The sequence below is a fragment of the Vombatus ursinus genome, unplaced genomic scaffold (genome assembly GCF_900497805.2).
Source record: "Vombatus ursinus unplaced genomic scaffold, bare-nosed wombat genome assembly UNPS02015255.1, whole genome shotgun sequence".
Taxonomy (NCBI): domain Eukaryota; kingdom Metazoa; phylum Chordata; class Mammalia; order Diprotodontia; family Vombatidae; genus Vombatus; species Vombatus ursinus.
Window position 1 is genome coordinate 38,006,240 of NW_020955033.1, and position 12,919 is coordinate 38,019,158.

A 12,919-nucleotide genomic window follows, 5' to 3' on the forward strand; every position below is an offset into this window, starting at 1 on the left:
ATAGATAGATAGATAGATAGATAGATAGATAGATAGATAGATAGATAGATAGATAGATAGATAATGTTAAATGCTGATCTTCTCTAATGCGGAGTTGGGAGGGAGGAAGGGAAACAGCTTGAAACTCAGGTAACAAAAATAAAATATTTTTTTAAAAAAGGAAGTAAATCACAAGAATTTTCTTTCTTAAAAAGGTTACTTAGCTATACACTGAGACTCTACATCTGGAGAACGGAGGCAGAGGTAAAAGTTTTCTGATCTTTACCAGTGGCTAAGAATTTTTTTTTCTTTTTTTTATTAATTAATTTATTAATTAGTTTTCAACATTTACTTCCACGAGATTTTGAGTTCCAAATTTTCACCCCATCTCACCCCTCCCCCCACCCCAAGATGGCATAAATTCTGAATACCCCTTCCCCTAGTCTGCCTTCCCTTCTATCTCTCTCCCCCTTCTCTTATCTCCTTCCCCTTCTATTTTCCTGTAGGGCAGGATAGATTTCAGTACCCCATTTCCTGTATTTCTTATTTCCCAGTTGCAAGTGAAAACATTTTTTTAAACATGTGTTTTTAAAACTTTGGGTTCCAAATTTTCTCCCTTCCTCCCTCCCCACCCACCCTTATTGAAAAGGCAAGCATCTCGATACAGGTTATAGATGTGTAGTTATGCAAAACACTTCCATAGTAGTCCTGTTGTGAAAAACTAAGTATATTTCCCTTCATCCTATCCTACCCCCCATTTATTCTATTCTCTCTTTTGACCCTGTCCCTCCTCAGAAGTGTTTGCTTTTGATTATCCCCTCCCCCAATCTGCCCTCCCCTCTATCAACCCCCTGCTCTCTTGTCCCCTTCCCCCCTTATTTTCCTGTAGAGCAAGATATATTTCTATACCCCATTGTGTATGTTTTTCCCTCCTTAAGCCAAATCCCATGAGAATAAGATTCACTCATTTCCTCTCACCTTCCCTCATTTCCCTTCCACTGTAAAAGCCTTTTCTTGTCTGTTTTATGTGAGATAATTTATCCCATTCTACCTCTCCTTTTCTCCTTCTCCCAGTATAATCCTCTCACCCCTTAATTTTATTCTCCAGATATGACCCCTTCATCTTCAACTCACCCTGTGCCCTCTATCTATCTATATATCTATCCATACACACAATTTTTTCCCTCCAACTACCCTAATACTGACAAAGGTCTCATGAGTTACAAATATCATCTTTCCATGCAGGAATGTAAACAGTTCAACCTTAATAAGTCTCTTATGATTTCTCTTTCCTGTTTACCTCTTCATGTTCCATTTGAGTCTTGTATTGGAAAGCCAAATTTTCTATTCAGCTCTGGTCTTTTCATCAAGAATGCTTGAAAATCCTCTATTTCACTGAATGATCATTTTTGCCCCTGAAGAATTATACTCAGTTTTGCTGGGTAGGTGATTCTTGGTTGTAATCCTATCTCCTTTGCCCTCCAGAATATTATATTCCATGCCCTGTGGTCCCTTAATGTAGAAGCAGCTAAATCTTGTGTTATCCTGATTGTGTTTCCACAATATTTGAATTGTTTCTTTCCAGCTGCTTGTAATATTTTCTCCTTGACCTGGGAACTCTGGAATTTGGCTACAATATTCCTAGGAGTTTTCCTTTGGGGATCTCTTTCAGGAGGAGATGGGTGGATTCTTTCAATTTCTATTTTTACCCTCTGATTCTAAAATATCAGGGCAGTTTTCCTGGATAATTTCTTGAAAGATGATGTCTAGGCTCTTTTTTTGATCACGGCTTTCAGATAGTCCAATAATTTTTAAATTCTCTCTCCTGGATCTATTTTCCAGGACAGTTGTTTTTCCAATGAGATATTTCACATTGTTTTCTAATTTTTCATTCTTTTGGATTTGTTTTACTGTGTATTGATTTCTCATAAAGTCACTAGCTTCCAATTGCTCTATTCTAATTTTTAAGGAAGTATTTTTTTCAGTAATCTTTTGGACTTCCTTTTCTATTTGTCCAATTTTGCTTTTTAGGGCATTCTTCTCCTCATTGACTTTTTGAACCTCTTTTGCCATTTGGGTTAGGCTATTTTTTAAGGTGTTATTTTCTTCAGTTTTTTTGGGGTCTCCTTTAGCAAGCTGTTGACTTGTTTTTCATGATTTTCTTGCATCACTCTCATTTCTCTTCCCAGTCTTTCCTCTACTTCTCTTACTTGCTTCTCAAAATTCCTTTTGAGCTCTTCCAAGGCGTGGGACTGATTCATATTTTTCTTGGAGGCTTTGGATGTAGGAGTTTTGACTTTGTTGTCTTCTTCTGGTTGCATGTTTTGATCTTCTTTGTCACCAGTCAGATAATATAATCTGACCTTTTTTGTACGGCCTACTCATGATTCCAGCCAATTACTTGAGTTTTAAACTCTTTGTTAAGGTAAGAGTCTGCTTCCAATGTGGAGAATGTACTGTCTCAAGCTTCGGGGCTGTGTACAGCTGTTTTCAGAGATACTTCTAGGGACCTGTAAATTTTCAGTTCTTCCAAGGTGGTATGATAAGGGGCAAGGTGTTTCCTCTCCACCACCACAACAAGCTCCACCAGGCCAGCACTCCTCCTTGCCCCAGGACTGCCCCTCAGAACTGTGACCCAGATCCAAGCACAGGCAAAGCAAGAGATTCCTGCAATGCCCCTCTGATCAGCCACCTGATTCCCCCTCAGTCTGTGGGCCTTCCCGAAGCTCAGGAAGCAGCCATCGCCGTGGACCGCGCTCGAGACCTAGCTTCTCTCTCACTGAAGTCACAGACATTTCCCACTGACCTTCCAAGTTGTCTTTGGTGTTCATGGGTTGAGAAGTCTGGAAACTGCCACAGCTGCCTGCGATTCAACCCTCTGAGGCCTGCTCCAGGGTCGCTGCGACCTGAGCGCCCATGCCAAACTGAGCTCCTCTCCCTACCCTGCGCGATATACCTTTCTGATCAACCATCCAGGTTGTCTTGGGCTGGAAATTTGTTTCACTCTGTTTTTTTGTGGGTTCTGCTGCTTTAGAATTTGTTTAGAGCCATTTTTTTAAACAGGTATTTGGAAGGGTTTGGGGAAGAGCTCAAGCAAGTCACTGCTTTCACTCCGCCATCTTGGCTCCACCCCTAAGAATTTCTCTATACTTTTAAAATTTGAATTCCATGCAGCAAATATACTTGAATCTATAATTCAAGCATCTTTTCCTTTTGAATCTCATCAAGTTGGAAAGGAGATAATCTTAATGGGAAAAGGAATATGAGCTATATTTGCAAATTTTCCAGAGCTAAAATTCTGAGTGAAGGCAAATGAGTGAAAGGGTGATAAGTTTATGAAATATTATATGTGAATGATTTTAAATTTTAAACCTAAGTGAAGAGAAACATGGGCCAAAGCAGGGATCTGGAAGGGCTCATGGATACCTCTGTCTTTTTGCCACATAGGGATACACACTTAATAAAGCACATACATATATATGTGTATATATGTAATATATGTGTATATGTATATATATGTGTGTATATATACACACACTCTCCCATCTAGATATACATGCATGCATGTACTGTACATATATCATATATATGTATATACATACATATGTGTGAAGTTTTACAGTTTGTAAAGCTTTCCTCACTCTTAATATTCACTAAGTATACTCCAGAAATTACAAAGAAATGCTATAGTTTTTTATCTTCAAAGTTGGCACCAGATGAAAAGCAGGTTTAAATCAAAAGATGGAGAAGTAAATGGAGATCCTTTATGAGATCCCAATATAAACTATTTTGAAACAACTTGGTTCTTTGCTCCTAAAATTTCCATGGTACTCTACTCACTTCTTGGTATTTTCAAGGACTTTAGATGTTGAAGGTGTTTGTTCTTCATTGAAAATATGGAGACTCTCAGGGTAAGAAAGAACCTCTATGATCATCCATGCAAACTTAGACCTGGCAGAGAATCCCTTCTACAATATCATCAACAATTATCCCACCATCATTTGAAGACCTTCAATGATAGCAAGCCTACCACCTCTTGAAAAAGACCATTCCATTTTTAGATAGTTCTAAGTCTTTCCAAAAAGCATTGGATGTGCATTCATAGTCCATGAACTAGGGTTCATAGGACATGAGCAATGATAGAACTAGGGTTCAAATCCTAGTTCTATCACTTACTACGTAGATGAAATTGGGCAGGTCACTTAAACTCTTTGGCTCTCAGTTTCCTCATTTGTAAAATGAAGGAGTTGGACTAGATGACCTGTAAAGTCCCGTCTCACTCTAATCTATGATCTGATAATTTGAAGGATATATTTTTTTCTAGGCTTTAACATTGTAATTTCCTTTAACTGATCTTCCTGTGACATGGGCTCCTGTCCTTTCATCACCTTAATAGACACAATGTAGCACATTAGCTTTGAGGTTCATTTTGCCAATGAATACTCAGAATAACAGGCTGGATCCCCAGAGAGTGACTTCTTCATTCCATCCCAGGGCTCTAAGGATAACTCTGAGGGGTCGTGGGACTTTCTTAGTACTATCACCCCCAATTCCCCATCTGGTATGCTCCTCTCAATATCAATAACTAGTCAATATCCCACCATTATTAATCAACCAGTTGACATAAATTAGTTTTACAAAAGGAAATTGATTGAGAAGATATAGCAAGAACTGAAACACAAAAACATAACATATGGGTCCCTGGAGATACTGGGCTCAAGCTTAAAATGGTGACTAACAAATATCTTCACTCCCCTTACCAAGTATACTTCTGGGTGTGGCACAGCTGATAGACAAGTTATTCCCTTGCCTGCAGGATATGGTGTCTAAGCTGCAGGTCAGTTTATTGATTCACTGCTGACTGGGTCAAGTAGGTTGTTCCTTAGGGCTGAGTCCTTACTGGATTCACATACCTGGCTCCCGGCAAACTTACATATAGACTCCAATTGCTGGACCTCTGGAGGCTCTTCTGACTTTTCAAAGCTCATAAGGTCTTGATTCATTCTCTAATATTCATTCACCAACTTTTGTCTTTATTCATACCACATATCTACTAACAAAAATATAATAACAAATCTTGTCATTTCTTTCTCTCTTTCCAGAGGAAGCTTGTCTCCAGGCCTCTTAATCCCAGGGCCTTGTCTTTCCTAATTATTTCCTTTTTATGCTGAACATATCTTTTGTTTGTATTGTTTGTTTGCTGGTTGTCTCCCCAGTTAAATTGTGAAGTCCTTGAGGGCAGGGACTGTCTTTTACCTCTCTTTGTTTCCCTAGTGCTTTCACATAGTAGGCACTTAATAAATACTTACTGACTGACTTTCAATATCTTTCCCATTCATTCCTCTTTCACTCAAGTCTCCACCCTAATTCAGCCCCTCATTTCCTCTTGTTCAGACTATTGCAACAAGCCTTCTATGTGGTCTGCTCTACCTCAAGCCTCTTCCTACTTGAATCCATCTTCCACTGTGTGGTGGAAGCAATGTCTGTAGTTGGGTTTTTTTTCTTCCCTAAAAGTCAAGGAACCTGTCCCTGAAACTTCATTAGGGCAGTGGACTGAGTGGTTTCCTGGTTGCCTAGTGCATACAAAGCTACCTCTTGAAAGAGTCAATGTCCCACAACATGCTAGTCACCATAGGTGGGGTAGGTTTATCTGAGCCAATGCAGTAGCCTTGCTAGGTATCCTTTCCATGTCATGGCTAAATCAATCTCCTTTTGTTAGCTGGTCTGTAAGTGTTTTATTTCATTCCATTTACAACTTGAATCAGCCTCAGCCTATAACTAGCTGCCAAAATGATTAAGTACACTCATATGTGCTGCTCCTACCATATTCATTAAACTCCAATGGCTTCCTTTTACCACTGGGATCAAATATAAATTTTGTTTGGCATTTAAATCTCTTCACAATTTGGCCCTTTCCTATGTTTCCTGTCTCCTAATACATTACCCCTGTCTGAGAACATCATGATCTAATCACATTGACCTACTAACTGCTCTGTATCAACGATGATCTCCTTTCTCTGTGTCACCAGCTGTCCTTCATACCTGGAATGTACACCTTCCTTGTTTTTTGTTTTCTCTTTAAAACTTAGTTCAAACTACTACATGACGCTTTTTTTTTTCTTCTGGTCACCAAAGTTGCTAATGAACTGCCTCATAAAACTTTGTATTTATTTTTGTTGACCTAGAAGTTTGATTGAAAGAGGCAAACAAGCTAAGTGATACACATTTATATTGTTTATTCCCTTAAGCTAGCAGAATACATGTATTACATGGGTATTACATGTAATACATGGGAACTAGAAGATATTTCTGATTCAGAGATAAGCAAGTCGAGGAAAACCTTTTATATTCTTAGAGCAATTCCGACTTAGGATGTCCGTGTCACTTAAAATTATAGTCTCCATATGTGTTTAACCATAGCACGAGAAAGGAATTTTCTTAATTGAAAAGGTTGTACATATAATAAGAGAAGTATCAAAGTGTCAATTGAAATTACAGACCCAGGATATCCTTGTTTCCCCTACATAGCATATGTCCATAAAATACCAAGATAAGAAAAGTCCCACTATTCAAGACAGTGTCTGGTTTTGATGCAGTTTAGGGGTTCAGGGGTCCTGGGACCCCAAAATCACAAAATGCAGGTCTTGCCCAAAAGAATTTGACCCATGCCTTCTTTCAGCCATAGACAAGGTTTATTAGAACATCCATCATATTGGGCAGACTCTTAAGGAGTCTGAACATGGGTAAGCAGTGGCTAGATTTTAGGAATCAGAGAAGTGGCTGGATTATAAGAATCTAAGCATCTTAATGGAGACAAGATGGAGCTTATATACAGAAAGACTATGGGAAGGATCTAGGAGTGGCCAAGTAGTCCATGAGGTAATAGAATTCCAGGGACCTGGACCACATGGCCAAGGGAGAATGGAGAAGTGGCCTGGGGCCATACGGAGGTCCACAATGAAAGGCCAGTTGATGGGATTATAGCCTCAGGGGAATGCCAGATTTGGCCATGTGGGAGAGTCCAGGGTTTTTCCTTTCTGGGGCCCAGATTCCAACCCCATCAGTCCCAGGTTCCCTGTTCTTGGTGGTCATAAACAGAAGAATGCTCTTGGTCAGCCTCATCCAGCCCTGTAGTTGTAGACACAGGAAGGGGCATTTTGAGTTTACTCAGAGAGTAAAGCAAAACATGTCTGTTACGCCAGAGCGCACAAAGCATTATGATAGGTTAAGCTCAGAGTGGGCCAAAATGTCTCTCCTGATTGGCCAATCCAGGTTTTAGGCCTTTCTCAGGTCTTGGGGGTTCAAAGTGGTTTGGGGAGGTGTCTACATTCTGTAGAAGAGTCAGTGGGCATAGGGGAATACCCCTAAGTTAGTAATACCTCTAAGCCCTAACAATATTGGCTGTGTGATCTTGGGCAAATCTGTGCTCTCAGTGCTTAAGGCAAATCTCAAGATGTCTATCTGCAGTAGTAGAAGGAGTTTCCCCATTCTGGAGTTCTTTACATCAATAAAATCACAGGTCCGCTCCTTTTCCTGCCAGTCAGTCAACAAGCATTTATTAAGAGCCTACTACGTACCAGGTACTATGCTAAGTACTGAGGATGCAAAGAAAAGCAAAGGACAATCTCTGCTCTTAGGGAGCTCACTGTTTAACAGGGAAGACAATATTTCAATGCAGAGGGAATGCCCTAGAATTCAGGGAGATTGAGAATGTTTTCTTGTAAAAGGTGAAATTTGAACTGGGCTTTGTAGTAAGCCAGGAAAGCCAGAAAGAGAGATGAGGAAGGAGAGGAATTCCAGGTATGGAGGGACAACTTTTGAAAATGCCTAGAGTCCGGAAATGGGGTGTGTTGTTTGAGGAACACCAAGAGGCCAGGGTCCATGGATAGCACACAGGGGAGGAGTGGCATAAGGTATAAGAAGATTGGAAAGGTAGAAAAGGGGCCAGGTTATGAAGGGTTTTGAATAATATCTCTATCATTTTGGATATATTATTTATATATTTCTATATGTACCATTGTCTTTCCTGTTAGCTCATTGAAGGCTGGCATTTTTTTTTGTTTGTTTGTTTTGTTGGGTTTTTTTTGACAAGGACACTCTCAAGGCCTCCTGAAGAACTTTGGAATTGATTGAGATGTGGGAGCCACAGCCACAGGCCAGCCCAGCCTGGTGTGCCCGAATCAAAGAATGTGCTATGCTCTATGAGCAAAGAAGAATTGCAGTAGGTCAAAAGAAATATGAAATGCCTGAATTTAGAGATATCACTGATGGGGTTGGAATCTGGGCCTCAGAAAGGAAAAACTTTGGACTTTCCCACATGGCCAAATCTCTGGCCTTCCTGGGGCTAAACTCCCATCAACTGGCCTTTCATTGTGGCTATACCCAATCTCCCCTCCATTGTCTTGTCTCCCTTTCCATTTCCCTGGAATTCTATTACCTCATAGACTACTTGGGCACTCCGAGATCCCTCCCATAGTCTTTCTGTATATAAGGTCCATCTTGTCACCATTAAGATGCTCAGATTCTTATAATCAAGCCATTGATCAGATTCCTAAAATCTAGCCACTGCTTAGTTTCTTATAATCTAGCAACTGCTTACTCATGTTCAGACTCCTTAAGAGTCTCCCCAATATGACAATGTTCTAATAAACCTTGTCTTTGGCTGAAAGAAGGCTTGTGTCGAATTCTTTCAGGCAGGACCTACGTGTTGTGATATTGGGGTCCCAGCACCCCTGAACCTCTAAACTGCATCATCACCATTTCAAATGCTCATGTGGACTATTTGTGCTCGACCTATGGTAGAGACTTCTGCTCAGCCACAGTTGGACACACTGTATATTGACCCCAGACATTTTGGTTCTCTTCAAGTATGAAGGACAACAAGTACTTAACACAATGCTTTCCATATACAGTGGTAAATGCTTAATAAATGTTTGTTTCATAGATAGACCGACAGATAAAATACTTACTTAACCCATACTCTGTGTCAGATGCTGCTAGGATTACAAATATGAGTAAGCAAGGTCCCTATTCTCAAAAGCCTGGGGTAAGGCAATGCATAAAAAGGAGGGGAGGGAGGAGAGAGTGGTAGGGATTCTTGTTTGGGGTTGAAGAGGAGACTTGGGGAACTGGTGGGGAGTCCTGTGCCCTGAAGAGATAAGGCAAAAAGCTCACCTATCAAAGCCAGAGAAGGCAGCAGTAGAGTCTTTAGTTTGTAGCAGGAGGAGGGAGAAATAGGGTCACAGCAATAAGGGTGGGATAAGTCTCCAGAATGCTTGTTTGATCTGCATCTCAAAAGAAAAGCACATTCAGACTCTCTGTGAATTTTGGTAACAGGAATTAGGTCTGGGTGAAGGATCTGAATGGTGCTATGAAGGTTGCTGTGGGCTAATGGCAATAAAGGCATGGAGAGTCTGTGGCCCAGTGTTTTCTATCTCACGTCTAGCAGTCCTACCCTTTTCAGTCCTGCCACTTCCTGGACCGGTGGGGATGGGGGTGGAGCAGCATTGGGTATGAGAAGAAGACTGTGCTGGTAGTGTCTCCTCCCCAAGCTGTGGCTAGGGAAAAGGGAAATTGGAATCTGGGGATCTGGCTTTCCTTTTGAATTCCAGCTCTGCTACTTACTACTTTGCTTGACTTTGAACAAATCCTTCTCGACTTTTCTAGTTTTTCTATCTCTGGAAGGTAAGTTCCTTTGAGGCAGGTATGACTGAAATTCAATTTAAATCGAAAGAGTTCACATACTTATAAATGGTGTTCCACAAGATTCAAATGCTCATTAAGGGTTTACTATGTCTAAGGTCTGCTGCTAGGCACAGGTTGACAAAACAATAATAGTCTTTGCCCTCAGAGAGTACATTCTGCTAGAATGAGTAACAATAATAGCTCCCATAGCTGGCATTAAAGTTAGCACTTTAAGGTTTGCAAAGCTGTTTACAATGTTCTTTCACTTAGTTATATACTCAAGAATATCAAGAAGACAGATAAATGTGTACAAAGTGAGTGGGGGTAGCTAGGTGGCAGTGGATAGAGTGCCATTGTCTGAAGTCCGGAAGTCTCATCTTCCTGAGTTCAAGTGTGGCCTCAAACACTTTCGAACTGTGTGGCTTGGGCAAGTCACTTAACCCTGTTTGCCTCAGTTTCCTCTTCTGTAAAATGAGCTGGAGAAGGAAATGGCACTCCAGGATCTCTGCGAAGAAAATCCCAAACAGGCTCAGGAAGGGTCCAACAACGCTGAACAACAAAGTGCCTAATAAATGCTTTTCATTCGTTCCTAAGTGTTGTACAAATCACATTTACAGAGTAATTTCAAAAGGAAAAAAAGCACTAACAACTTGAGGGTGGGGTAGAGGTGTGATAGGAGATTGGAGATAGGAGATAGTAGACATCAGAGCTGTTCTTTGAAAGGCTGAAACACTTGGGATTCTAAAAGTAGTAAAAAAATGAGGAAGCAATGCTTCCCGTCCTCCCCCCCCCCCCCAAGCAAAATAAAAAGGTTGGGCACACAGTAGATGCTTAATAAATTCTTATTGACTAATGTTTTCTAAGGTCTCTTGCCGTTCTAAATCCTCTAATACCTGAGGAAGAAGTTTTTCTGTGGATCCTAGTGGCTCCCTTGTGGGTAAAACATTAAGTTTTAAATTGGGGATATATAATTACACACACACACACACACACACACACACACACACCCCCGAGGGGGAAGAGTGTTCACATCCTTATAAATGGTGTTCCACAAGTCTTAGTGCGATTTTAACGTGCGAAAGCTTAAAACCACATTAGACTTTTGGGACAGCTTGAACGGGTAATGAAAGACACGAACAATTTTCAGGGGAACAATGACTTATTTCACTTTGCTCATCAAAGTGTGTTTGCTGTGATGGTCCCGTGGGGACACTGCTCTTCACAAACTCCCAGCCAACTGGAAAAGCCCAGATTCCTCTCCACTCCATAGGCTAAGACAGACCCAGGATTTCCGCCTACCCTCGAGCTGGAAGCACTGCGCAGCCGCCAGCAGTCCCAGCCGACAAGTTAGGAGCACTGCGCCTGCGCCGGCCACCTCACAGTGCGCCCTGACCAGACTGCGCTCGAGCCGCCATCGTCGCTGGGTTTGAACCTTCCACCCCACCGTAGCCAGATTGCTGGTTAGGCCACTCGGTCTTTCCTTCTTTCTTTCTTTCAAGTCTCCCCGTCCCCGGCTTCAAACTGGAGTCCTTTGCAGCGGCAGGAAGAGGGAGTCCCCTCCGCAGTATCCGAGCCGAGACTGTGGAGATGGCAGCTCAGAAGATCAACGAAGGGCTGGAGCATATCGCCAAAGCAGAGAAATAGTGAGTGAGCCCGGCCCGGGGCTGGGGCATGGGTCGCCGTTGTCCTTGAACCAAGGACTCGCCCTGGACTTGCCATTCCCCCTAGCCCTCGGGAGCCCGGCCGAGGTGCTCGAGGCCCCTGACAGCTACTCTAGCCCTGGCTGAGGGAAATGCTGGACATGGGAGTAGGGGATCGCGGTGCACCCTGGGAGTTGTAGTTTGTTCTGTCCCTACCCCGACTTTCCGGAAGTGGCTGAGGAAGTTACTAGTAATACTGCAGTGTTTGCTCCTTTCTGGGAAATGGTTGTGGGATCTATGCTTCTGTTCTTGTTTCTTCTAAAGGAATCCCAATTGGATACTAACGTAAATTATTATACTAACAAATTCCACGAAGGGGCCCGTTGTCTAATCTCTCATTTCTTCTACCTTGTAAGAATAATAATAATTAGTAGGTATTCACATGCTTTCATTTAATTTTTGATTTCACATTTCCGTGTAGAATAAGCTTCTGTAATTGTTGAGTGAGAGTGAGATCTAGCCTCTTGTGTAGCACTCTTCTTCCCTTCAGTGCCCAACTTCCTGTAGATTATCCAATAGATTATCCATCTGCCTCTCCTGTGACGATGGTATTGACAATTGTCATTTGAATCGAGTTATAAATGACAACCACACATTGGCAGAAACATTATGTGATGTTTTGTGAAGAACCCACAGCACGCCTATTCCTTCCTTCAAAAGCGCCAGAGATCACACCTATTCCATCCATTTTCTCCACTAAAAAAACTGTTTTCTATCTGAAGCCTTGGGGGTATTTTCTGACTCTTCTCTGGACATCAGCTACCATTCAGCCTCTTTATCAGAGAAAAATAATTTCACTATTGCTTGAATATGTGTAAATATTTGATATATGAAGTTTAGATGGTATATGTTTTATTGTCCTCATTAGTGTAAATTCTTAGAAGGTAAGGATCATACCAATTTAATTTTGTATGGGCTTGATATATTTGGGTAATTAAGTGCCACTTCCTGATGAAGAAGATGAGAGAGAGCATGGTATGCAGACAACTCAGATTTTCCATTGGACTACCAGATTATGCATTCCATCTAATCAGTAAATACAGTTTTACTTTCCAGTAGCAGTTAGGGGTGCATGTTTCCGTGACTTAGGAAATGTCTTAAGTAAGTTTAGAGGAGTAATAGCTTGTCAGTGAAGGATCTTTTTATTTCAAACTCAGTAATGTTTATGATAGAATTTGCCGTAACACATTTTTCACTCACACCCCCAGATTCCAGGGTGAGGTGGAATGTTTAGCATAGTATATTCCTTATTTTTACTGTAACCTTCAGATTATTTTTCCATTTCTCAACAACTTTTTTTTTTTAAGTCCATGCTATCCATTTATACTCCTTTCTCTCTCTTTTTCATTGTATCTACTGACCTTCAGGATGCTCTCTCCTCTTTTTATTCCTTCAGCTCACCACCCCATTCCCTGACTTCAGTGTTACTTCGATGATCTCATAATCCTTGAGAAGACCAATGACATTCATCTTCACTTCAAATACCCACAAATGTGTGGTCACACTTTGAATTTCATCATTACATTTAGGTATTCTGTTTCTAAGATTTTGAATTT

At 41.2% G+C, this 12,919-nt stretch overlaps 1 protein-coding gene and 1 pseudogene across 1 annotated transcript in view; both read left to right on the forward strand.

Moving 5' to 3' along the window:
- The window catches only part of LOC114031812, a 15,450-nt pseudogene extending 12,703 nt beyond the window's left edge, over positions 1–2,747 (forward strand).
- Positions 2,748–10,780: 8,033 nt separating this feature from the next.
- The window catches only part of LOC114031893 (gamma-soluble NSF attachment protein), a 33,546-nt gene continuing 31,407 nt past the window's right edge, over positions 10,781–12,919 (forward strand). Inside the window, exon 1 of the mRNA XM_027847088.1 lies at positions 10,781–11,306. Coding sequence (XP_027702889.1) covers positions 11,251–11,306 — 56 coding nt within the window. The 5' untranslated portion in view covers positions 10,781–11,250. The remainder of the gene's footprint in view (positions 11,307–12,919) is intronic.